Source organism: Sarcophilus harrisii, chromosome 3 (assembly GCF_902635505.1).
Source record: "Sarcophilus harrisii chromosome 3, mSarHar1.11, whole genome shotgun sequence".
NCBI lineage: Eukaryota > Metazoa > Chordata > Mammalia > Dasyuromorphia > Dasyuridae > Sarcophilus > Sarcophilus harrisii.
In genome coordinates this window covers 544,622,422-544,649,482 of record NC_045428.1, presented here as the reverse complement: position 1 = coordinate 544,649,482, position 27,061 = coordinate 544,622,422, and the positions used below count along the sequence as shown (strand labels likewise).

At 42.8% G+C, this 27,061-nt stretch overlaps 1 protein-coding gene across 1 annotated transcript in view; it reads right to left on the bottom strand.

Annotated features, from left to right (window-relative positions):
- Positions 1-5,709: 5,709 nt before the first annotated feature.
- The window catches only part of LOC100916021 (bone morphogenetic protein 8B), a 41,938-nt gene continuing 20,586 nt past the window's right edge, over positions 5,710-27,061 (bottom strand). Inside the window, exons 2-7 of the mRNA XM_012545914.3 lie at positions 21,684-21,876; positions 20,446-20,594; positions 16,068-16,262; positions 15,238-15,317; positions 11,074-11,184; positions 5,710-7,354 (exon numbers count right to left, since the gene is read on the bottom strand). Coding sequence (XP_012401368.1) covers positions 7,205-7,354; positions 11,074-11,184; positions 15,238-15,317; positions 16,068-16,262; positions 20,446-20,594; positions 21,684-21,876 — 878 coding nt within the window. The 3' untranslated portion in view covers positions 5,710-7,204. The remainder of the gene's footprint in view (positions 7,355-11,073; positions 11,185-15,237; positions 15,318-16,067; positions 16,263-20,445; positions 20,595-21,683; positions 21,877-27,061) is intronic.

Below are 27,061 nucleotides of genomic sequence, written 5' to 3'. Positions count from 1 at the left end.
ATAACTTGCCGTCTAGGGGAAGAGGTAAGGGGAGAAAAAAAGGAGGAAAAAATTCAGAACACAAGATTTTGCAAGGGTGAATGTTGAAAATTATCTACACATTTTTTTTTTCTTTTCTTGTTCTTTTTCTTTTTTTATTTAATAGCCTTTTATTTACAGGATATATGTATGGGTAACTTTACAGCATTAACAATTGCCAAACCTCTTGTTCCAGTTTTTCACCTCTTACCCCCACCCCCTCCCCCAGATGGCAGGATGACCAGTAGATGTTAGATATATTAAAATATAAATTAGATACACAATAAGTATACATGACCAAACCGTTATTTTGCTGTACAAAAAGAATCAGACTCTGAAATATTGTACAATTAGCTTGTGAAGGAAATCAAAAATGCAGGTGTGCATAAATATAGGGATTGGGAATTCAATGAAATGGTTTTTAGTCATCCCCCAGAGTTCTTTCTCTGGGTGTAGCTGGTTCAGTTCATTCCTGCTCCATTGGAAATGATTTGGTTGATCTCATTGCTGAGGATGGCCAGGTCCATCAGAACTGATCATCATATAGTATTGTTGTTGAAATATATAATGATCTCCTGGTCCTGCTCATTTCACTCAGCATCAGTTCGTCTACACATGTTTTGGAAATAAAAAGCTTTTTTAAAAACCCCACAATGTCAGAGCTGGGAGGGCCCTTAGAACACAGACTGACAGAGCTGGGAGGGTCTTTAGAACCCAGGAGGTCAGAGCTAGGAGGGCCTTTAGAACATAAAATATCAGAGTTAAAAGGGAGCTCAGAGAAAATCCAATTCAGTTCCATCACAAAGGAAGAAATTGAGACCCAGGGATCAAAAAATACTGGATTTAGGGCTGGAAGAGACCTCAGACCCACATAGCTCAACCCACTTTAAAAAAAAATTTTTTTTAATAGCTTTTTATTTACAAGATATATGCATAGGTAATTTTTCAGCATTGACAGTTGCAAATCCTTTTGTTCCAACTTTTCCCCTCCTTCCCCTCACCCCTTCCCCCAGATGGCAAGCAGGTTGACCAATATATGTTAAATATGTTAAAGTATAAGTTAAATACAATATATGTATACATGTCCAAACAGTTAATTTGCTATATAACAAGAATCAGACTTTGAAATAATATATAATTAGCCTGTGAAGGAAATCAAAAGTGGTTCATAGTCATCTCCCAGAGTTCTTTCCCTGAGTGTAGCTGGTTCAGTTCACTTCTGCTCTATTGAACTGATTTGGTTCATTTCATTGCTGAAGATGGCCAGGTCCATCAGAATTGATCATCATATAGTATTGTTGTTGATCTCTTGGTCTTGCTCATTTCACTCAGCATCAGTTCATGTAAGTCTCTCCAGGTTTTCTGAAATCATCCTGCTGGTCATTTCTTTCTTTCTTTCTTATTTTTTAATAACTTTTTATTTACAAGTTATATGTATGGGTAATTTTACAGCATTGACAACTGCCAAACCTTTTGTTCCAATTTTACCCCTCCGTCTCCCCACTTCCTCCCCTAGATGGCAGGTTGATCAATACATGTTAAATATGTTAAAGTATAAATTAAATAAAAATAAGTATACATGTCCAAACTGTTATTTTGCTGTACAAAAAGAATCGGTCTCTGAAATAGTGTAAAATTAGCCTGTGAAGGAAATCAAAAATGCAGGTGGGCAAAAATATAGGTATTGGGAACTCTATGTAGTGGTTCTTAGTCATCTTCCAGAGTTCTTTCTCTGGCTGTGGCTGATTCAGTTTATTACTGCTCCATTGGAACTGATTTGGTTCATCTCATTACTGAAGATGGCTGCTGGTCATTTCTTACAGAACAATAATATTCCATAACATTCATAATCACAGTTTATTCAGCCATTCTCCAATTGATGAGTATCCTCTCAGTTTCCAGTTTCTGGCCACTACAAAGAGGGCTGCCACAAACATTCTTGCACATACCGGCCCCTTTCCCTTCTTTAAAATCTCTTTGGGATATAAGCCCAGTAGTAACACTGCTGGGTTAAAGGGTATGCACAGTTTGATAGCTTTTTGAGCATAGTTCCAAATTGCTCTCCAGAATGGTTGGATGTATTCACAATTCCACCAACAATGTATCAGTGTCCCAGTTTTCCCACATCCCCTCCAGCATTCTTCATTTTCTTTCCCTGTCATTCTAGCCAATCTGACAGGTATGTAGTGATATCTCAAAGTTGTCTTAATTTACATTTTTCTGATTAATAATGACTTGGAGCATCTTTTCATATGACTAGAAATAGTTTCAATTTCTTTGTCTGAGAATTGTCTGTTCATATCGTTTGACCATTTATCAATTGGAGAATGGCTTGATTTCTTATAAATTAGAGTCAATTCTCTATATATTTTGGAGATGAGACCTTTGTCAGAACCTTTGACTGTAAAAATGTTTTCCCAGTTTATTGCTTCCCTTCTAATCTTGTCTGCATTAGTTTTGTTTGTACAAAAACTTTTCAATTTGATATAATTAAAATTTTCTATTTTGTGATCAATAATGATCTCTAGTTCTTCTTTGGTCATAAATTTCTTCCCCTTCCACAGATCTGAGAGGTAAACTATCCTATGCTCTTCCAATTTATTTATAATCTCATTCTTTATGCCTAGGTCATGAACCCATTTTGCCCTTATCTTGGTGTATGGTGTTAAGTGTGAGTCAATGCCTAGTTTCTGCCATACTAGTTTCCAATTTTCCCAGCAATTTTTGTCAAACAGTGAGTTCTTATCCCAAAAGCTGGGGTCTTCGGGTATGTCAAACACTAGATTATTAAAGTTATTGGCTGTTTTGTCCTTTAAACCTAACTTATTCCATTGATCAACTATTCTATTTCTTAGCCAATACCAAATGGTTTTGATAACCGCTGCTTTATGATATAATTTTAGATCTGGTACAGCTAAGCCACCTTCATTTGATTTTTTTTTTTCATTAATTCCCTTGAAATTCTTGACCTTTTGTTTTTCCATTTGAACTTTGTTGTTATTTTTTCTAGGTCATTAAAATAGTTTATTGGGAGTTTGATTGGTATAGCGCTAAATAAATAGATTAGTTTTGGTGGTATTGTCATCTTTATTATATGTGCTCACTTTGTCCAAGAACATTTAATATTTTTCCAGTTGATTTGATCAGACTTAATTTGTGTGGAAAGTGTTTTGTACTTTTGCTCATAAAGTTTCTGATTTTTCCCATGGCAGATAGATTCCTAAATATTTTATACTATCGGTAGTTACTTTAAATGGAATTTCTCTTTGTAACTCTAACTGTTGGATTTTGTTAGTGATATATAAGAATGCTGATGACTTGTGTGGGTTTATTTTGTATCCTGCAACTTTGCCAAAGTTGTGGATTATTTCTAATAGCTTTTTAGTAGAATCTCTGGGATTCTCTAAGTATACCATCATATCATCTGCAAAGAGTGATCATTTGGTTTCCTCATTACCTATTCTAATTCCTTTAATCTTTCTCAACTCTTATTGCCGAGGCTAGCATTTCTAATATAATATTGAATAGTAATGGTGATAGTGGGCAACCTTGTTTCACTCCTGATCTTACTGGGAATGGTTCCAGTTTATTCCCATTGCATATGATGCTTACTGATGGCTTTAAATAGATGCTACTGATTATTTTAAGGAAAAGTTCATTTATTCCTATACCCTCAAGTGTTTTTAGATAGGAATGGATATTGAATTTTATCAAATGCTTTTTCTGCATCTATTGAGATGATCATATGGTTTTTGTTAATTTGGTTATTATGGTCAGTTATACTAATAGTTTTTCTAATATTGAATCAACCCTGCATTCCTGGTATAAATCCTACTTGATCATGGTGTATTATCCTGAAACCCATTCTTTTTAACAGATGAAGACCTGAGAACTACAGCGTAAATGTCTTGTCTAAGGTCATTTGTTCCTAAGAGGGTCGGCATTGGAAGACATGTGCTGTGACTCCTAATTCAGCCCTCTTTAATGGCAGAGGCAGGACCAGGACTAGCAGGTGATCAGCTTCCCGGGTCTCTGAATTCAGCACTCTTTTCCTGGCCACCCTGCTATACTTGGGCACACTTTGGCAGGAATGTTCCTCAGAAAGCCGAGTTGCTGAGTACAAAGACCCTTCCCATGAGCTCCTGCAGAGATGTCCTGTTCCCCGGTGGGGGTCTAGCCTCTTTCGTAGAAGCTCCTGCCTAGGGATGACGCATTAGAGGCTTGGCTGATCTTCCTGCATCTCTCCTGCCGCGATGGCCTCCAGGGAGTGGATGGTTCCCTAAGGTTCATTCTCATTTGTCTCAGTGCAGGGTCCAAAGGCCGCCCTGCCCACTTTGTAGATGGACGCCTCCAGCTCAGTAATGGACTGAATTCTGTCAGGGAGCATCCCATGGCCCCACTAGTGTATGCATATCAAGAATGCTGGGAAAGAGAAATAAGAAAAACCAAGACAGACAGTCAGTGAAATACCCAGTTTTAACCATTTTAAGTCCTTCCTCCCCTACACTGGCACAAATGGATTCAGCAGGAAGGAGCAGCAGTAACAGGGCCCGGCCCTTCCATCGGTTCTAAGCATGAGTCAGGCTGGATTTGTCACCAAGCCACCTGCCTCTGGGCCACTGTGAGTGACAGGGACCGGTAATTGGGTAATTGGTAGTTCAGATAAAAAAATATAGAACACAAAAAGCATTTCAGTCTTCTTAAAATCAGGCTTGAATTTAGAAATTTCCTTTTTCCCCCTCTGTATTTTTTTTTGCATTAAGTAACATTAAAAAGACAGCCTTGTAGAGTACTGGCTGTTATTTATCCTCTCTGAGCCAGAGAGAGAATGTCTGTCAACAGGTGGGAGCCCCTGGGAAGTCTCCCTGGTGACTTCATTGTCCCTCTGTGAGTTGGGATGCTCGGGGAAGAGTGTGGCCTGGGGGAGCTTCAAATGCGAGCCCTCCCACTATTCTAACCCATTCTGTGTGGCTTTGGGCCAAGTGTTTTCTCCCAACCTCTGTAAAAAGGAGAGCATGGGATTAGATCATCCCTAAAATCCCAATCAGCTTTTATTTATTTTGCTAAAACAATTGGGGTTAAGTGACACCCCCAGGGTCACACAGCTAGGAAGTGTTAAGTGTCTGAGACTAGATTTGAACTCAGGTCCTCCTTCAGGGCTGGTGCTCTATCCACTGCGGTATTCAGCTTTTAAAAGCCTGATGAAGGGCAAGGAGAAGGAACCAACATTGGGATTTGTGGAGCTGGGTTCGAGTCCTATCTGAGGTAGGTTTCTCAGCTTCCCCACTTATAAAAAAGGGAGAGGACTGGGGCAGGCAGTATCCAATCTAGCTCTAAGATTCCTTATAATTCTATTAAGTGACTTTCTGCCTGACATCCAGGGGCTAGCTCCTCCATCCCTGAGGCAGCACCATCTCCTAGACACCAACAGAGGGCACCCCGTCTCTGTATTCATCCCTAAATAGAGTGTTTGTCCCCATCTTTGTTTGAAGTTCATGAATGAACTTGTTCTTGAGATTAAAATCAGTCCAAAGGAGGTCCCAGTGGAGGCTCCTTCTTTCTCCTGCTCCCCTCCCCAACCCCCCAGTCTAGCCTGGGAGCTGAGAACTCCTGGAACCTCCCTCTGAAGTAAAAAGGACAGTCATCCGTGACTTGCAAATAATCACACATAGAGCCATATATACATACCGCTTCCCTCCTCTTTTATTTACATATAACTCTAACATTAATAGGAGTGACCAGAGATTTGCGATACAAATAGCATTTTACTATCCTGCCAAGGCTCGTCCAATAATTCACCCCTCACACTAGAAGCATCGATGACCTGCCAAGAGCAGAGTATGGGAACGTGCCTCTGTGGTTCCTTTCGAGTCTGAAATTTTGGAAGAATTTGCTAATCCGAATGAAAACAGAACCTTTGAACCCAATCCCATCACAACAAGGACCCTTGGTCAGTCTGTGGATGTCGGTCATAGGGAGATCCACCAGCCTCAACACCTCCACAGAGCTTCCAAGGGGAGGCCCCGTCTCCCAGATTTCCCGAAATGATCACAGAAACCGGGAGCCTTGAACTGGAAAGCATTTCCTGGTGATTGTTTCATGTAACCTGAGAGATTTTTGTCTCTTTGTGTGCAACCTCCGCTGTACTTGGCACACAGTAGGTACTCAATAATGCTTGTCAAATTGAAGTGAATTATATAATAAAAATAGCACTTGGCACACAGTAGGTACTCAGTAATGCTTGTTGAATTGAAGTAAGTTGTATAATTTAAAATAGCCTTCAAGAAATAGGGCTGGTGCATATTTAGAAAGTGAAGAAGCACTTCAATTAGTCTATCTGCATTAACTAGGGAGATACTATGGGGACATTGGAAAGAACATAGGATTGAGTCAGGACACTTGGGATCAGCCCTGATTCAGTCTCTCACCTTGCAGTTACTCTGAGAAATCATTCTCTTTGCCTAAGCCTCAGTTTCCTCATCTGCAAAACGGGGATCTAGCTGATCCACTCCCTATAGTCCAGGACTTCTGCAAACTGTAAAATGCTCTCTGTACAAATTGGGGTCATTATTATGTGCAGTGAAGGCTTTCGTTACATAAGGTGCATATATTGGGTCTGTTATCCCTTATCTAGCAAATTATCTATAAGATGAGGGGGTTGGGCTGGAGAGCCTCTCTAGCGCTCTGATCCTATAAGAGATGATGCTCTGACAGTGAACCCCGAGGTGACAGAGAGCCACTGTTCTCCTCCTGGCAGCTGCTGAAGCAGGATATTTGAGTATCTAGCGTGGTCTGTGGCCATGTGCCCGACAGCAGCCTCCACAGTGCCAATCGCTAATTAAGGCTCCTAAATAGATGGAGATCTGCCAGCTGACGATCCTCCTCACTGGGTAGGGGCTAAATATTTATGGCACGGACCACACACCCAAGAGCCCTCGGATCCCAAAAGGCCATGGCCGCCCCAACCCCATGCCAACGGGCTTTCAGAGCTAGGAGCCTGCAGCCATCAGGAATCTCTGGACCGTTTCCAGCCCATTAGAAATCCATCCATCCATCCGGAAGTGGGAGGTTTGCATTACTTTATTGATGGGCAGAAGGCTCCCCGATGAGGGTGCTCTGGGTCGCCGGTCTGCAGACCAGGATGGGGCTTCTCCATGAGCCATAGGTCCTTGGTGGGAGGGGAGTCTCAGTGACAGCCACAGGACTTCACCACCATATTGCGGTGTTTCTTGAGAATGACATTGTTGCTGGTATCGTAATAAAGGACCGAAGTGGCGCTCAGCTTTGTGGGGGCACAGCAGGCCTTGGGGACGCTATCGGGCTTCATCAGGTGCACCTGTGGGGGCAAAGGATTCAGCAGATCTGGCCTTCTTGGGAGCAGCGCTCAGCATGCTCCCAGAGGACCCAGGTTGTTTATTCAGGTAAAGATGACATTCCCCACTTCCCCCAATAAATCCTTTTCTGCTTTCATGTCGCTTACATTTCCCAACCTCTCTATCCCCCAAAAAGCCATTTATTATAACAAAGGATAAAATAAAAGAGAGGAAGAGAAAGGAAGTTCAGTAAAACTAATCAACACATGGAAAAAAATTGTACATGGTATACAGCGTTCCACACCCATGGACCCCTGCTTCTGCATAAGAGCAGAGAGAGGTACGTTCTCATACGTTTTCTTGGGGGCCAAATTCAATCCCTTTAATTTCCCAGCATCCACAGTCATTGTTTTCTTGTTCTTCTCTCCACTTGCATTGTTGTAGCCATTGTGTGTAATTGTCTCCATGGCTCTGTTGTAAACATGAAATTTTCAGTTTTTCTTTTTTTTGCTGAGGCAATTGGGGTTAAGTGACTTGCCCAGGGTCACACAACCAGGAAGCGTTAAGAGTCTGAGGCCAGATTTGAACTCAGGTCCTCCTGACTTCAGGGCTGGTGCTCTATCCACTGTGCCACCTAACTAACTGCTCCCAGTTTTTCTTAAAAACACTTCTTAAACAAAGGAAGACTTATATGAACCGATGCAGGAAGAAGTAAGCAACACCAGCAGAACAAGACAAACACTGACTAAAACCATGTCAATGGAAAGTACAAAAAAAAATCAAAATTCAGTTCTTTAGTCAGAAACTTTTAAAAAGAAGATAATCTATCTATTAGTAGGAGATTCAAGGGGAGCTAGGTGGCTCAGTGGATAGAGTGCTGGGCTTGAAGGACTCATCTCCCCGAGTTCAAAACTAGCCTCTGACATTTATTGCCTGTGTGACTGATCCCAGGCAAGTCACATAACTCTATTTGCCTCAGTTTCCTCATCTATAAAATGATCTGGAGAGGGAAATGGTAAACCACTTCAGTAACTTAGCCAAGAAAATCCCGAATGGGATGATGAAGGGTCAAATGTTAGTGAACCACAATAAAAGGCAGTAGATCTAGGGCTAGAAGGGCTTATTTTACAGAAGTGAGGCTTTGAGAAGACAAGCATCTTGCCAAAGGTCACTTTGATATTAAGTGTCAAAGGTCCCACCCAGAGCCTCTGCCTCCAAAGCCTGTGTTCCGTGTAATTATAACAACCAATTCCCCCTAAGAGATGTAAGAATATGTCTCGTATCTGCAGAGCTTGGGACCAGGGCCGGGGACCCTGCACATGGACAGCTGGATGTCATGATGTGTCGAGTAATTTTTCTGAATCCTACTTTCCCCCCTTTCTTATTCCTTGTCACAAAGGACGATTGTCAGAGAGGGACAGATAAAGAATGGAGGGGGATCTAAGTAGATATTAATAAAATATTTTTTAAACCTGTTATTTTCTTCATACTTTAAAGGATGTGTAAGTCAGCAGTTTGAGAACTCCCATCCCCAACACAGATCCAGCCCGGCTAGATCTTAGATGCAGTCATCCTCCAGGTGACCAGGAGGCTGACCTCTTGGCGACCAGCCAAGTTGGGCCCTAGATGACCTCATTAGGCTCATTCTCAAAGTCCTTCCAGCCTTGCCCAGAACCTGCCCTGCCCTGGTGCAGCCTCTGAGTGTGGCCGGCTTGTCAGTGAGTCAAAGAAAGAGGCCACAGGTCAATCAACCATTTATAAAGTGCCTACCAGAACTAGCCCTCGGTGCTAAATGACCCTGATGGGGACAGGGAGGAGTCGCCAAAGGAGGATGATCTCCCCAACTGGACAGGCCCCTCTGTGGTTGGGCAGCTTCACATCAATGGCCCTCACTCTGTAAAGACAGAGCCTGAGGGGGAGATACGTGAGGGGTTATTGGGTCCATTTCACAGAAGAACAGACTGAGGCTCAAGGCGGGGAAGAGACCCTGTCCAAAGTCACACGGGTCACAGCTGGCCCAGCCCACGCATGAACTCAGGTGTCCTGATTATGAGTCCAGCCAGTGATCTTTACACTAAACCCTAAACCAGTCCTCTCCTTAAAAAAGATTCTGGTTGAATGAGCAGATTATTTTCAGCCTTCATGAAAATATTTATTCTAAACTCCTGGCAGGCTGGGCTGCCGTTTACATTGGAACCCTTCTCCTGGTGGTGGCGGCAGTGGCAGGCGGTGCCCCTCCTGTGGCCAGACGGAGGCTCTGGGCAGGCTCTCTGCCCCTCGACCTTCGCCAGGCCCCAGCCCCATCAGGAGAGGGCCCGGAGGAGAGGTGACCCAGACGGACAGGAGGCCTCCTCTCAGGCCCGCACCCTGGATGGGCATCTCCTGCGGAGACAATGATCTTCTCTCCTCCCTGGGCTGCCCTCAGTCCACTGGACATTGCACTAACTCAGCGGCCTGGAAGGGTCCAAGCTGGGAGGACCAGATGGGCAAGGGCTGCAAAGTCCAAGCTTGCCCAAGCCCCACGGGGCGGGGGGATCCGCTTGGCCTGAGAGGCTGGTGCCGGCCCAGAGCAGGACTGCCTTGGGGCACAAGAGGAATCCGCCAGCCAGAGAGCCCCAAACAAGTTGCTGTTGTTCAGTCCTGCTCTTTGTGGCCCCATTTGGGGTTTTCTGGACAACGAGACTGAAGGCGTCTGCCCTTTCCTTCTCCAGCTCGTTTTACAGACAAGGAAACTGAGGCCAATAAGATTAAGTGCCTCGCCCAGGGTCACCCAGCTATGAAGTGTCTGAGGCTGGATTTGAACTCAGCGAGATGAGCCTTCCTGACTCCAGGTCTGGCACTTGCACTCCCGGCCCACCAGGTGCCTTGAGCAAGAGATCTCAGCGGGGTTACCGTGGGAGGCCCAGTCTTGGGGGACTTGGGGAGGGAAAGTCCCGGCTCCTCTGGTTTCAGTTTCCTTATCTCTAAAAGGAGCAGCGAGCTCTCAACGGCCTCAAAGACCCTTCCCAGCTTCAGTGCTGCTGCCAAGGCAACCCAGACCCTAGGGCATCTTCTGAGAGCTTGCAGGAAGTCTCCCCCCAAACCGGGAGGTGGGCTAGCTCTGTCTCAGGAGAGTGAGGAAAGGATACATTGTTTCATACTAGGAAACGGGATGGCCTTACTCCCACTCTCTCTGGTTTATGCATCCGCCCCTGTTGGAATGGAAACTCTCTGAGGGCAGGGGCAGTCTTTTTGCTTCTATTTGTATTCTGAATGCCTGGTATAGAGCAAGAATTTGATAAATACTTCTTTCTTTTTTTTCCTTTTTCTTTTTCTTTCCTGTTCTTTTCTTTTCCTTTCCTCCCTCCCTCCCTTCTTTCTTTCTTTTTTCCTTCCTTCCTTTCTTTTTCTTCCTTCCTTCCTTCCTTCTTTTCTTCCTTCCTCTCTCCCGCCTTTCCTTCTTTCTTCCTTATTATTTATTATTAAAATTCATCAAATTTCAAATAAAGTCCCCACATTTGCAAAGTCAAGAAGTTGCCAGTGAGGATTATTTAAAAAACTCTCACACCAAGGCTGAGTCAAAGTAAAAAGGACTAATTCACTTGGTCTACTTTTATAAAATTTCTTGTAAGACCACTGTGGAGGCCTAGCTCTCTTTCACTTTCCTCCCAGATTTCAAAGTCATTTTATCCTGAACCAAATCTCCAAGCTAAAGGCATGCAGAGCAGCCAGGCTCACTGGGAGCAGAAAGGCAGGTACTGACCAGGGACTGCAGGATGGCATGGTTGGTGGCATTCATGCAGGAGTCCAGTGGGAAGGCACACTCCCCCTCACAGTAATAGGCAGAGTAGCCTTGAGGTGCAATGACCCAGTCCTAGAGAGAGAAAAAATGTCTATTTAGCCAGTCACCCGTCCATCCACCCAGCCATCCACCCACTGACCACATCAGAATAAGTCATCTCCTTGTAACTGAACACCACCTCCTCTCCTGCACGGCCTGAGCCAGCCCACCTGCCCCCTCTGCTCCTAATATACAACCCTCTATGTCCTGGCTTTGCTGTGCCACATGTCTGGAAGGCATTCTCATCCCCTCGCTTCCTTCAAGAAATAGAATAGACACAGTGTCCTGCTTGGAGCCTTTCCTGATCCTCCCAACTGCTAATACTCCCTTCCCTAAACCACTTGGGATTTATACTATGAATATCTTGCTGTATATACATAGAGTACCACCTTAGCATCAGTGCTGTTATCAAAGAACTCTTTTCGTATTCCTGTATACTCATATGGACTTGGGGCCTCCTGATGAATGTAAGTTGGGGACAAGGAATGTTTTAATCTTGGTACTTCCAGCCCCAGGTTTAGCACAGTGTCTGGCACATGTCTGTTGATTTATTGACTTTCTGAAAGCTGAGAACATGATCCCACTCACTGGTGCACAGCTGGAATCTTCAGGCTCTCGTAAGAGAATGTGGCCATGAACCCCAGGGACCGACAAGACATTCTGAAGTGTTTGAAAGAAAGATGTCTTGCATCCAAATTTAAAATAAGTGCCCTGTGTCATTAAAAAAATTCTGACGAATCCCAAACAAAAACCCCCCTTTCTTTGATAACAGCACTGATGCTAAGGTGGTACTCTATGTATATACAGCAAGAGTTTAATAAGTACATGTTGGCGTGGAATGGATTCTGCTGAGGACTAGGGGCAGACAAAGCCCAGAGTTGTGAGGCTGCCATGGAGAGACATCCTTCTGTTGGTGTTGGCTAAGCCTGGAAGGATGTCCCGGAACCATCAGCTTTCCTCTGACCAGGGAGAAGGTGTGCTCATTCACTCCCCACTGGAATAACTGGGTATGGACAAAGGTTCACCTTTCTTTGGAGCTGGGAAGTCAGAAAGGCTTGTGTGGGTGGAAGGAAGGCATGACGTGAGCGTGGGGAGTGAGGAAACTCTCCTCCCGGGACTTTCCTAGCTCCATACTTTGGCTCCTATTGTTTCCTATCCCCGGGAATTTGACACCAAATTATACTGAAGTCATATCCCATGGACCAGTTCTGGGAGGGATTTGACTCAATGCAGCTCGAGAAGCATTTAATAGGAGCCAACTATATGCTGGGCACTGTACTTGGAGTGTAATAATGTGGGGAAAGCAATGGAGTGGAAGTTAGAGAATCTGGGTTCAAGTCCCTGTGAATTTTAGGACAAATCAATTCACCTCTCTGTGGCTCAGTTTCCTTATCTGTAGAAGGAGGGGGTGGATTTGATGACCTTTAAATCCATTCTAGTCCTGTGACAAAATCGAGAATCCTGTGGCAAAAATACAATCTCTCCTCTCAAAGAGCTTACATCCTACTGAGTTTGGGATAGACATTGTGAACCAGATAAGGAAATCTCTGTCTGTATCTCTCTCTTCCCCTCCTCTATTTTTCTCTTCCTCCTTTTCTCTTTCCCTTTTCTTTCTCTTGCTCTCTGTCCTCCTTCTCTCTCACTTCCCCTTATCTCTCTCATTTTCTGTTTCTTTCTCTTCTCTCTGTCCCTTTCTTGCTTTCTTCTCTCTCTTCCTCCTTTTCTTTCTCCACCTTCTTTCTTCTTCCCGCCTTTTCTCATCTCCCCCCTCTCTCTTCCTTTCTTCTTCCCCTTTCAGTCTGTCTCCTAACTCTGAATTCTCTTGCAACCTGAGTGGGAACTCTTTTTGTTGGTAGCATACTCAGAAGGGACTGTCATTAAATCACCCCATCTGAGACATAGTCTTGCCCTCTTTTTCCTAGAAAGGGATGCCTTCTCCTCTCTCTTTTACCTTTGGCATAAAGTACATGCTTAATAAATGCTTCCTTCTTTCCAGCTTCTTTAAATCTTGCCCTCAATGTGATTCATCTTTTGAATAATGTGTTTTATTTCTAAGCTCCAGTCTTTTAATATATTTTTGTACAAAACAGAATTCTGAGCGACAAAACTCTTTCATCTTTCTTTCTAAATGAATTATGCTCAGGAGCTGCTCAGACCATGGAATCATAACCAGGGGCAGTGCTGCTTTGCTAGACTTTAACCAAAGATCAAATATTTCAGATGAAATCAATAGCCTTTCTTGGGTGGAACTTGCAACAAACAAATAAACTGACAGTAACTTCAAAGGGAATGGTTATGTAGGAAGAGAAGCAGCCTGAGGGTGCATTGCTATCAATATAGGGTTTATGCAATTCCTAGCCTTAAGGAGTTGAAGAGGAAGAAGAAAGCTATGACACAGGCACCAATAAACACAGAACAAAGTAGAATCCACTGGGGACAAAGGTAAGATTCCAATAAAGTGCAGGAGAGAATGTCGGGAGAGAGAGAGAGCACTTGTAGCTGGAGCTGGGGAGGGAATCAGGGAAGCTTTCGCTACCTGAGCTGTGTCTTGAAGAAAGGGAAGGATTTCAAAAAGGAGATGAGGAGGATGAATGCTTCCAGGCATATGGGTCAGGCTGCATGAATATACATGAATATGTGAGAAAGAGCACAGCTGGAGGGAAACAAATTAGTCTGGTCCAGCTAGAACCTAGACTGCATGAAGAAGCACCTGAAATAAGTGAAATAAATGTAGAAAACCAGGTTGAGGGTAGATTACAACAGACTTTAAATGTATTGCTTAGGCGTTTATATTTTAACTTTGAGAAACAAGGTGCCACAGAAAGTTTTTGAGAAGGAAAGCCAGATCCACAGATAAAGAAGATTATTTTGGCAGCTGGTGATGATTGGAGAGTGGGAGAGACTGGGAACAGTAGTGGGGAGACTGTTACAACAGTCCAAGTGTGAGGTTATCAAGGCCTGAGCAAAAGTAGTGGCAATATTAATGCTTTATAATTAAGGAGGGAAGTAAGCAATGAAGGACCATGCTCCCTAAAAAAGCTCCAAAGGCTTAGGGTGAAAGGTCAAGTATGAAAGTCAAGATAGGGCCTGCCTTTCTGTCTTAGGCTCATAGGTCACTGTCTACTCTGGAGTAAATCATGACTCCTAGTAGAATATTCTTAGGCATTCCTGATTAAGGACCCTTGTACCAATAATCCTTACTCAAATTCATCTCCTTAGAATGGTGATGATGTCATGGATGAAGAGTCCTGGACTACAAGTCAGGAAACCTGGGTTCTAATACTTGTTCTGCCACTTCTTTGTGACTGTGCCAAAACCATACTCCTTCTCTGGGACTCAGGTTCCCTATTTGTAAAACGATGGGGTTGGACTAGATCTGGGTTTCCCAACCACCAATCCATAGATCAGCATTGATCCCTGATCAATCAGTCAACAAGCATGTAAGTGTTTATTCTGTGCTAAGCCAAGCTCTGGGAATATGAAGAAAAGCATAAGGAGCCCCCCAGAAGTTTATATTCTGATACGGGAGACAATGCGTAAATATATAGGAACATAGGAGATACTGACATAACAGATACAAGGATGGCTGATATCAGGGAAATAACAACAAAGTTTTCTCCAATCTTTTACTACTAAAGACGCCTTATTTTTTAAAAACCAAACATTCCTAACTACTGCTCTTCTTCCTTGCCTCTTGTTCCTGGAATCTCCCTGTCTGTCCAGAGCCTAGTCCCTGTCTCAGAGGCAGGGAGAGCTCCCTTGCTGAGACTTCAGAGTGTGGAGCTGTCCGTGGTAGGTCATGAACTGCTTTGTTTTGGCTGGAGAATCATAAAGGGCTATTCCATCTCCAACTCTCTGGGAGGTCTCAATATCTCTCTCCCAGGGCAACCCATCCCAGTCCTGGAAAATCTCCCTTCAAGTGGCCCCCATAAAGCTGCTTCATTCATCCACCCACCTGCCTTGTGCCTCACATTCATGTTGTTGAAAGAGTTCAGTTAGGGCAGAGAACATTCTGACATCTTGTTTGTACAATTTATTTTTTGTTTCAAAAGGATTTCTTATTTAAGAAATGAGATAGGAAATTACCAGCCAACCAAGGTCCTGAAAGCTAACGTAGAGCTCATGTCTCCTGCAAACCTGCCTGCCCTCGGCAGCATGGATGTCATCTGGAGGAAGAGAAGAATAAATGTCTTTTCTAGGATACCGCTGGTTAGTTCAACAAGGCACTGTGGCATTGTAGAGAGAACAATGATCTTGGGTTGTCACTGAATTTTCCTATTCTTCAGTTTTCCCATCCACAAAACTGGAAGGATGACACTTCACTACTTAACCTCATGGGGCTGTTATGAGGAAAATTTACAAACTTTGAAGTCTTACTTAAATGTGAATGGTTATAGTTACTTCATTAAGTTGATGAATAAGTCACTAGAACTTGTGAAATTATTAACTTATATTACTGCTCTCTAGGGTTGCTGAGAGGCAGCCAACTGAGCAAATGGGACACTGGTCTTAGAATCAGGAGACCTCAATTCTATTGCTGGCTCTGCCACATATCACTTGTGTGACATGGCACTGAGCAAATCTTTCAGTGTCTTTGTGCCTCAGCTTCCTCATCTTTAAAATGGGGCTAATGACACATTTGCTATTATTTATCACGATGGTCTTGAGGATCAAATGTCAGATACTAAATATAAAGCACATTGAAAACTTTAAAGCAATGTTGAAGCATCAATACTATTTTTTATTACTCTTGGGAGTTAGTTCTGCCTGGTTTATCGCTATTCTATCTCCTCTGAATAATAGGGACTTTGAGACTCTCCCTGGGCTCTCCTGCCACACTCTATGATTTCCAAATACAGATTTGCCACATCTCTAACTTATGTTTGGAAACTTATGTTTCGTCTCCTGCCTCTTACCAAAGATCCCTGGGAGTTTGTTTGGGTGAGGGAGGTCATTGCTTTTTTTCGGCTGCCTTTTCTTTAGTTGCTTGAGTGCCCGAGGAGCTCGGATGGGATTTTGATTTGCCCTGAAAAAAGTGACCATAAAAGGTTGTTTGGAGCGTGGCCCTTGCCGACCCAGCAGTCCAGCTAATCCAGGATCAACGCTTCGCCCTGAGACATACAGGAAAGAAAATACATTTGTTTACTGAGGGCATAGATTTATATCAGAGTTCCTAAGGATGCAATATCCACTACCAAATCTGTAACCAAATCTCTACTGAATCTTCCATCAAAATCTCTTTTGGATATTTGCCCCCTCCACAGTCTCTGTTATCCTCCTGGACTGCTTCAGTAACCTCCTAACTTCCTAATCAGCTTTCTTGACTTCAATCTCTAATCCATCCTGCAAAGGCTATAAGATTCATTCATTCATTATTCTTCTTCCTTCTTCTTTCTTTCTTTCTTTCTTTCTTTCTTTCTTTCTTTCTTTTTCTTTCTTCTTCCACAGAAACTTAAATATTTTTTCAATTCCAAATTCTCTCCCTTCTCTCTTTCTCCCTTCCCCCATACTTATTGAGAAGATAAAGAAAATCCATTCTAAGTATGTATAGTTATACAGGACAGATTTTCACACTAGCTATGTTTAAGAAAGAAAACAAAAGGAAGGAAGGAAGAAAGAGAGTGCAAAAGAGAGAGAAGCATACACACAGAGAGAAGAAAATTAAGAAAGCGAAAGGAAGAAAGGAAGGAAGGGAGGAAGAAAAAAAGAAAGGAAGGAAGGAAGAAAGGAAGAAAGGAAGGAAGGAAGGAAGGAAGGGAGGGAGGGAGGAAGAAAGGGAGGAAGGAAGGGAGGGAGGAAGGGAAGGAGGAAGGGAGGGAGGAAGGAAGAAAAAAGGAAGAAAGAAAAAGAAAGAAAGGAAAAAGGAAGGAAAGAAAATTAAAAAGGATGGAAAGAAAAGAAAAAGGGAGGGAAGAAAAATAGGCTTCTGTACTGAGTCCATCAGTTCTCTATTGGGAGGTGGGTAGCATGTTTCATCATGAGTTATTTGGAATTGTGGTAGATAATTGCATTGATGAGAGTTACTAAGTCTTTCAAAGTTGATTATCTTTACAATATTGCTGTTATTGTGTAAATTGTTCTCTGGATCCTGCTCATTTCACTTTGCATCAGTTTATATAGATCTTTTCAGGTTTTTTCTAAAATTGTCCCACAGTACTGTAGCACAATGTTCTTTTATATTCAAATACCATAATTTCTTCAACCATTCCCCAATTGATGGGCATTCCCTTGGTCTCCAATTCTTTTGCCAATATAAAAGGAGCTGCTGTAAATATTTCTTTACATGTGGGTCCTTTCTCTCTTTCTTTGATCTCCATGGGGTATAGCATTAGTAGCAGTATGATGAGTTGAAGCACAATTTGGTAATTTCTTATCCATAATTCCAAACTGCTTTCTAGTTTTCTTGCTATTCTAGTCTTTTTCCTCTGAACCCGCTCGATTTTGTTAATATCTCTTCTAAAATGTGGTGCCTCCAACTGGATGCAATATTCCATACGTGGTCTTACCAAGACAGACTACATGATCATCATCTCTTTTATTCTGAATATTGAGTTCCTATGAATGCAATTTAAGATCATATTAATGGCTCATGTTGAACTTCCATCCCCTATGATACTCAGCTCTTTTTCACAGGAGCATTTAGGTGGTGAAGTGGACTGAGCACTGACTATGGAGTTAGGAAAGACCTCAATTCAAATTCTATTTTGGATACTTCCTAGTTTTATGACCTTAGGCAAATCACTGACTTTCTCACTTCTCTTCTCAGTTTCCTCCTCTGCATAATGGGGACAACAACCACACTTGCCTCACAGGATTGTTGTGAGGACCAGATGAGATGACATTTGTAAAGTGCTATATAAAAGTGAAGTATTATTCACATGAATTTTCATCTATCCCAAATGCTGATCTTTGCATCTATCCCTGAGAAATGCCAAGAATGAGTCCCATTTGCCAACAAGGCAGATATCCTTTGGGATCTATTATACATACCTTGGCACTGCATGGCTCTGGAGTTTTGCACTGGCTGATCCTCTTTCAGTTGTTCCTCACCTTCTACAGGTTAAAGTCCAACCTCCATAGTCTCTTATTCAAGGCTGTTCAGAATTTGGGCCTAACCTCCTTTTCCAGTCTTATTTCCCATTCTTCTCTGGTTCTAGTACTGACTTTTCTCTAAACATGTCCCACATCTTCCCACAATTGTCCCTAGATACACTGTCTCTTCTTACTCAAGATATTTCCTCATATCATCTAATGAGAGATATCATGGTATAATAAAAGGCACATGAGATTTGGAACCACGAGTCTTGGATTCAAATCCTAGCTCCAACTCTTAACTAGCTGTGAAAAAGTTACTTTGCAAGCCTCAGTTTCTCTATCTGTAAAATTAGGGTAAGCACATCTATAGTACTGACCACAACATTTTGAGCGAATTGTCTGTGAGCCTTATTGTTGTTGTTGTTGCTAAATAATAACTGTTAAAGAAGTCGCATTTCAGTGTTTATAAATCTCACTTTACCATTAAAATGCAGCCCCAATGGCACCTCTGTGCATAGGTCTAGTACGAGACTGGCTCCATATTATGAACCAGAAACACCTGGATCTTGGTCCTCCGAGGTGACCAAGAAGTATTCGGTTTTCTAGTTCACCATGTTGACTTTTAGGTTCAATTTCAAACTGCTCCTTCCTCTAGGACTAGCCCTTAGAAGGCCCATTCTCATCTTCTACAGTGTCTCCAACAAGTGACTTTCCAGCCTGTGCCAGATGATCTCAAATGAGAGAGAACCCACTGCTTCCTGAGACAGCCCAGTCTACTTTCAGGGAGCTTTCAGTGTGAGTCTCCCCATCCCCTAGGAAGCTGTTATTTTTGTTCTTCCCTTCCCTCCCACCCCTTACTGGTTTAGCTTTTGGACACCAGTATTGCCCAATGCAATGTATTTTGCATTCCCAGTGCCTAGCACCGTTTTTTGCACATGTTAAATAGATGTTTGTTGAATTGAGTTCAATTAAGGCAAAGCTGTTTCATCTCCTAACTGGTTGGTCCTGAGTTTAAGCCAGTTCAGCATTTATAGAGATTCAGAAACATCTCCCACCATCATCCAGGACCGACCAAGCTTAGAGTGGACCCCGGCAGGCTGTCCAGCTCAGCTGCAGATGTTCTAGGGCACAAAGCATGGCCAATCCCCAGCTCAGGGCTCTGCTTCTGCCCCTAGAGTCAGCTTTTAAAAAAAGATCAGCCACAAAAGACCAAGGCCTCCAGGCCTTTCCATCCTGGCAAAGGGAGGCCAATTCCAGTTAGACTTCTGGGAAGGAGAGCTACCTTTCTGGCAGGCACAGCAGGAACTCCACCCTGAATTCTCCGTCATCTTTTCTGAACTGAGTGGCTCAATACATCTCGGAGTTTGTGGGCTTGCACAGAATTGCTGCTAAGCCCATCCCAGGCAAGCTGATGTAATGGAAAGGGCTCTAGATCTGGGAGTCAGAAGCTCTAGTTCTGTCATTCTTGCTGTGTGGTCTTGGGCAAGTCCCTTTCCATTTTGGGATGTTTCCTTGCTTCTAAAATGAAGGAATTGGATGAGGTGATCTCTCTACAAGGAAACTTCCTATTCTGACATTCAGGGATTTTAAGGTGGTGCTAGAAAGATCCTTGTTCAAGTCTCACCCTTGATATTTATTGTGTGATCCTGGACAAGTCACTTACATTCTCAAGTGCTCTCTAGAGCAGAGTTTTTTAAACTTTTTCCACTCTGATCTCTTTTCATCTAAGAAATTTTTATATGACTTTGGGTATATAGTTATATAAAATAGGTACACGAATCAAACATTTACTGATAACAAATCATAATTTCAAACCCTCCACATTCAGTTACAAGACTCCACACAGGGATGTCAACCACAGTTTAAGAAGCTGGGCTCTAAACAATTCTCTGACAAAATTTCAGCAAAGATGCCAACCTGCCTTGGTAGAAGGAAATCCCTCATTTGGGAGTTTCCTATAAGAATGAAAGCACAGACCCATTCCCTATCCCCTATAATTTAGGAATTTCTGAGGTTTGCATTATCCCATCCTCCCCTTCTCCCCAATTTATTTCACAGAACTAGTGTACAAAGTCCCCAGGACAGAGGGCTATTCTATATAAAGCATCACTTTGGGAGGGATTGGGCTGGGTCATGAGCTTTTTGAAAAGTTTAAAACCAGGTCCTGGTTCCCTCCTGTAGAGCCCAACATACACTCATTTCCCAGGAGGGCATCTCTAAAGCAAACCTCCCAGATGGGCAGCCTAATACAGGTCTTACCGTCCTCAGCTTCCACATAAAGACGAAGTCCAAGGTGACTCTTACGATTTAATAACCAGTGATTACTGGCAGCTGTGACATCAAAAACCAGCCAGCCCTCATCCCCAGCCTGGACAGTCTGCAGATCTAGTAAGAATAAATCAGATTCCCTGTAAAAACAAAAAAATCAGCCAGATCAGATCCAAGGTGATTGAAACTACCTGTCTGGGTATCAGGACCATGGAGAGTCCAAATCCTGTCCCCATTTCTCAACACTGAAAAAATGTAGAAAAGTTCCCTCAAGCTTGTCTTTATTTTTTCTGGGAAACTTTTTGACTTCCTAGAGGATGACGTGCTTTCAAATACCAGCGTGCCCACTCTGATATTTGGAAACCACCCTTTATGCATTCTTACAAGGTCTCTTTTTAAGTTACCATGTTTTCTTCTGCAATGTCAGCATAGTGGACCAAAGACAAAATAACTTCACTTCAAAATGCTGCTGCCTGAAATACACTAGCTAGGAACAGTCACTTTATCTCTGTGGACTTCAGTTTTCTCTTCTTCAGAATGGGGATAATAAAATACCTGAAAGTGCTTGCTTCGCGGGGTTGTATGAGCTTGAATGAGCTAATCTATAAAAAGTGCAGGATAAGCATTAAAGCACTATATACATGTCTATTATTATAAGCTTCTAGGAGGCACAGTGCTGGATCTGAGTAAAACTTGAATTCAAATTTGGCCTCAGATACAAGCTGTGTGATCCTGAGCAAGTCACTTGATAACCTCTTTGTGCCTCAGTTCCCTCATCTGTAAAATGGGGATAATAACGATACCTATCTTACAAGGTTATTGTGAGGCTCAAGTGAGATAATATTTATAAAAAGTACTTAGTTCAGTGCCTGGTACATATTAGATGCTATATAAATAATGCATATTCCCTTCTCTTTGGTGTTATTATTGTTATCTCATTGTGTTGTGGGGGCACCTATGGGTTCTGAGAAGCCATCCTGTGCCAGCAAAATAATATGAATGTGGCACTTTAAGGAAGACAAAGTGTTTACTCTATGCCTTCTGACATGTATGGCAAGTGGTCATCCTGCTTCGGCTTAAAGCTGGCCAGAGAGGGGACCCTCAGCCTGCCTCGAGTCTGTTACAGCTCTAATTCATGCCTTGATCTGCCTCTCCGGAGCTCCTGGTTCTACCCTCTGTGACCAGACTAAACAAGTCCAATCCCTCCTGGTGGAAAAAGGGCTCGGCACCTGTTGGACTGCTCGGTGACGATCTCATACACACTGATGTGGAGGGTCTTATTGAGGTGTCGGGTGAAACTCCTCATCTTATAGATACGGAACTCAGCAGCTGTGACGCATTCCCCCGATGGGATCTGGGTCAAATCAAACCGAAACTCTTTCCAGTAGGGTTCCTGGTAAAATAGATCTCGGTCGTGTTCAACTGGAAGAGAAAATTGGGGGGAGGGCAGGATGAGGGAAAAAGAGTCTGATGCAACAGATCATGAATAGACCAACCATGGCTCCCTCCTGCCTATGGGACTAAGGCTGAGCTCCTCTGCCTGGCATTCAAGGCTCCCTGTGATCTCAGGGATACCTTTGCCCTTCCCATAGCCATTGGCCAACTCAGCTGGAAACTTGCCCTCTCTCCCTTGCAACTACACTCTACCATTATGTTTTTGCTCCTGCTATGCCCTCTGCCAGGAATGCCTTCATATTACCCTCTCTCCTGCATCTAATCTTATTTTAAGAACCACCCAGATCAAAACTGTGACTCCATTAGGAAGCCTCGCCAATCTTGACAAGTAAGGACTCTCCCCTGCTCCAGACTACATTTTTGCACTTTATTAGATTTATGCACTTATTGGGCATCATTCTATGTTATGGCTGTTGGTGCAGTTTCATTTTTTTCATCTTTACATTTTAAGCTAGTCTAGCCTCAGATACTTTAAAAGCTTTCTGACCTGGGCAAGTTACTTACCCTCTGTCTGCCTCATTTTTCTTAACTGTAAAATGGGGATAATAGCAGAACCTACTCCCCCAGGGGTCTTGTGAGGATCAACTGAGATAATATTTGCATAATACCTCTCACATAGTAACAGATGCCACCTAGCTAATTAAACTGGCAAAGGAGAGTTGGTAAGTGTGAATTAGATCATTTTTTTATATACTTCCCCCTAATTTTATGTATATCTCAAGGCCCTGTCTCAGGTAGCTCCTGTTTTCTCCCTATACCAATTCCCTTAGTGACGTTCTCTGCTTCTATGGGTTCAGTTATCATCTTTATTCAGATGACTCCCAGATCCATATATCCAGCCCTAGTCTCTCTCCTGAACTCCAGTCCCACATCACCTCCTGTCTATTGGCCATCTCTAACCAGTGTCCCATGGGTATTGTCCCATGGGCATCTGACATCAAACATTTGATCTTCCCTCCTAAATTCACCTAGTTTCTGCCAATGGTACCAACCATTTTTCTAGTGACCCACATTTATAACCTCAAAATCATTCTCTTCCATCAATGGCAGAATCTTGTCATTTTTATCTCCATAACAATTCTTGCATTTGCCCCTTTCACTTCACTCTCATGGCTATCATTGACAAAATGATCTTCCAATTCAATTTACTCTATATTCATTTTTTGTAAGATTTTTGAGTTCCAAATTTTTTCTCCATCCCTCCCTAATCCCCCCTTTCCAAGACAGCAACCGATCTGAAATAGGTTATACATGTACAATCATTTTGAACGTATTATATAAACCTGTTTCTTCTAACTACAGTCACCATCCACATCACCTTCTGCTTTTCATTTCATTACATTTTCCTCCTGGGAAAGGAAGACCTGAAGCAGCCAGTAGAGGAGTACTTTTGTCATCCGAACAAAGATCATGCATCTGGGCTGAGACCCAAACATCAGAACTCTCTCTCCAGTGACTGGGGTCACACTTTTCCCAGTCAAAACTTGTTCTTAACCAAGGGGACAAACTCCACACAAGGCAGATTAAATCCCTGAAGGTGGTTTAAAGAGGGACCTCTAGGGACTGACATTTACATTTGAATAAGAGACCAAACTTCAGCCAAAACAATGAATATCAGTGGGTGAAACTGGGTATCGGGAGCTCCGAGGAGAAATTTTAAAGGAGGCGCAGGAACCCCAGCATCACAGCGACAATCAAAACTAGCATATGGACAGACAGCAAGCCTGCTGATTTTAGAAATGACAAAATAGTTGTGCTTAGCACAGTGCCTGGAACATAGTAAGAGCTTAATAAATGCTTGTTCTCTCCCCCCTCCCCCCAAATGAGCTGTCTGTTTAATACGGACATATATTTTTAAACTTCCATTTGGGAAACCAGCACTAAACAGTCCCCTCCGCACAAGCAAATGAAAGCAGCACCCATGACTTTTATCCACATTTTGAAGGGAAAAGCACCATTCTGAATTAACTGGATAAAGCAATGAGATGAAAGAAGACTGAAGCTGAAGGCAAGAGAGGCTTGTGGACTAGGAAAGACCTTAAGGACTTCTGAATTTTACACATGGGCAAAACCAAAGCCCAGAGAAGTTGTAACTTTTTAATTTGTTTTTTCAATTAGCAAGCATTTGTTTCTTCTCTGTCATGTGACTATTAAAAGAAAAACCTTTGTGATAAACATGCACCATAAAAATATAAACAGATAGCATTTGCATAGTCCTTTAAGGTCTCTTCACCTACATAGGCACATTGGTTAGTCCAGTTAAGAAGTAGCTCTGATTGGACAAGACCAAGAACATCTAGCTTCTTCTGCACCTCTGGCAGGAAAGGGGGCAGGCGTCCTTCTTCTGGGAGGTGACTTGTCCAAGGTTATGGACCAAACCAGAGCAGGATTAGAGACAGGATTTACAGTCTCAAAATCCCACAAGACCTAGGGTTCTTTCTCCCAGGACTGAGAATCCTGTTCTGGACATCCTAGTTAAACCATCCTGAGCAAGTCACTTCTCCCTATAAGCCTCCATTTCCTCATTCCTTTCAACTCTATTCAGCTCATTAAACATTTAAGTCCCAACCTCTGAAGATACACTGAGGAGCTTCCAGTCTGAGAATCTTAGTCCTAGGAGTCTTTTCTCCCTCACAGTGGAGAGAAGATCAGAGGAAATGCCAAAGGAGAAGTTGCAGGAGAATAATATAACAGAGTTAGAGCTGGAAGGGTCATTGAGTCCTACTCCTTTGTTTTAAAGATAAAGGAACTGAGGCACAGAAAAGTCAAATGGCAACTGGTAAGTGTCCAAGACAGGATTTGAACTTAGGTGCTATAATGCTTTCTCTAGGAGTATCTAAAAGTACCTCTCTTCTGAGCTGCAGTATCGCATCCCTCTAGCTGACTCCTGGACCTCTCAAATCCAACACCTTCAAACTTTCCCCTCTTCATATTTTATTTATTATTGTCAATGCCTGCCCCTCCAACCTTGGGGTCTCCTTGATCTCTCCTTCCCCTCATCCCACAAAGCCTGTCTGTGGTCACCTCCTGAGATTTCTGCCTTAGTCACATCTCTTCTATATGCCCCCTTCTCTCCTCTGATAGAGCCCTGGTCCAGGCCCTCAGCACCTCCCACATGGACTATACTGCACTAGCTGCTGGTCGAACTCAACTCTTCCCCCAATCTAGTCCATCTCCTACTCAGCCTCCTAAAGCAGAGTCCAAACTGTATTGCCCTCTCTTCAATTCCAGTTGTTCCCTATTGCCTCCAGGATCATATAGAAAAATCTTCTGTTTCACTTTTTAAACTGAACTCAGCCTCCACCCCACTCTTAGCTCTGGGCATATTCTCTAGCCATTCCCTTTGCCCGAAACTCTCCCTTTACTTCCTGGTTTCTTTTCAGGTCCAGCTAAACTCCCACCTACTGGAAAAAGCCTTTCCCAATCCTACTTAATGCTGATTTCTCAATTGATGATTACCTCCAATTTATCCTGTATATTTCTTTTAAAAATGTATATCTTAATGTGTGAGGATGTATTCTGATGGAAAGTGTAAACTGTTTGCATTTTTGTTTTTCTTCCCTGGTTATTTTTACCTTCTGAATCCAATTCTTCCTGTGCAACAAGAGAACTGTTTGCTTCTGCACACATATATTGTATCTAGGATATACTGCGACATATTTAACATATATAGGACTGCTTGCCATCTGGGTGAGGGGGTGGAGGGAGGGAGGGAAAAAATCGGAACAGAAGTGAGTGCAAGGGATAATATTGTAAAAAATTACCCAGACATATGTTCTGTCAATAAAAAGTTATAATAAAAAATGTATATCTTATTTTCCTCTGTTACATATAAAAACAAATTTTAACATTTTAACAAATTTTAAAACTTTGAGTTCTAGATTCTTTCCCTTCCTACCCTTCCCGCATTGAGAAGGCAAAGCAATTCAATGTAGGTTATACATATGTAGTCATGCAAAACATTTCCATAATAGTCTTATTGTGATAGAAAATACTAAAAAAAAAAAAAAAACCTCTAAAGAAAATTTAAGTTAAAAACAAAGTATGCTCCAATCTGCATTCGGACACAATCAATTCTTTCTTTATATGGATAGCATTTTTCATCACAAGTCCTTTAGAGTTGTCTTGGATCAAGTCTTTTATAACTGATCATCTTACAATATTGCTGTTACTTTGTACATAGAACATTTCACTTTGTATCAGCTCATGGAAGTCTTTCCAGGTTTTTCTAAGAGCATCCTGCTCATTATTTCTTATAGAACAACAGCATCTCGTCATAATCACATATCACAGTTTGTTCAGCCATTCTCCAACTGATGGGCACCCCCTCAATTTCAGTTCTTTGTTCCCAGAAAAAGAGCTGCTACAAATATTTTTGTACATACATATCCTTTACCTTTTTAATTTTTTAAAAAAATCTCTTTTATATCTTGTAGACTTCTTGCTTGTATTCTGTCTCTCCCATTATATTTTGGGCTCCTTGAGAGGAAAGGCTATTTTTGCCCTGCTTTTTATCACCAGTAATAAGCACATAGTGAGCACTTAACAAATGCCTGCCGAATTGACTTAATGGATCATGACAATTGGAGCCCTCCCTTCCAGCTGCAAGAAGTCTGGGAGCACAGCAGACCAAATGCTTCCCAACAGGGCGTGATTGGGACAGAGTATCCCTGAAACCGAACACTGAGATTTAATGAGGAGCCTGTATGTCTTTAAAAAGAAGCCGCTGCAACCCTCCGGCCTTAGGGCTCACTCACCACAAGCCCATTTTTAAAAAGCCTCAGGTTGGCTGGCTGGGGGCGGATGCGGGGAGCACTTCCTGCCCTCGCGGTGTGGGCCTGGCACCCAGGCTGGACAGCTGGACGGGGGGAGGATGGGACAGGATACTGGAGGGGGATCATTGTGGTGGACTGATATTTTCATCTCCTTATGACAGAGGAAAAACAACTCATTCTGGTGGTATCTGTAGGTTGGCTGTACACCCCTTAGCTGGCCTGGGCTTTTAGGGGCCCCACCACTCATCCAGGTCTCCTAGGTCGGGGGGGGGGGGGCAGTTACAAAGTGAGAGTCCCCAGGGCAGAAATATCCCAGATGCCATGGAACTGCTGGCTCCCAGCCCAAGCTGGAAAAGGGACACTTAAAGCCTTCTGTG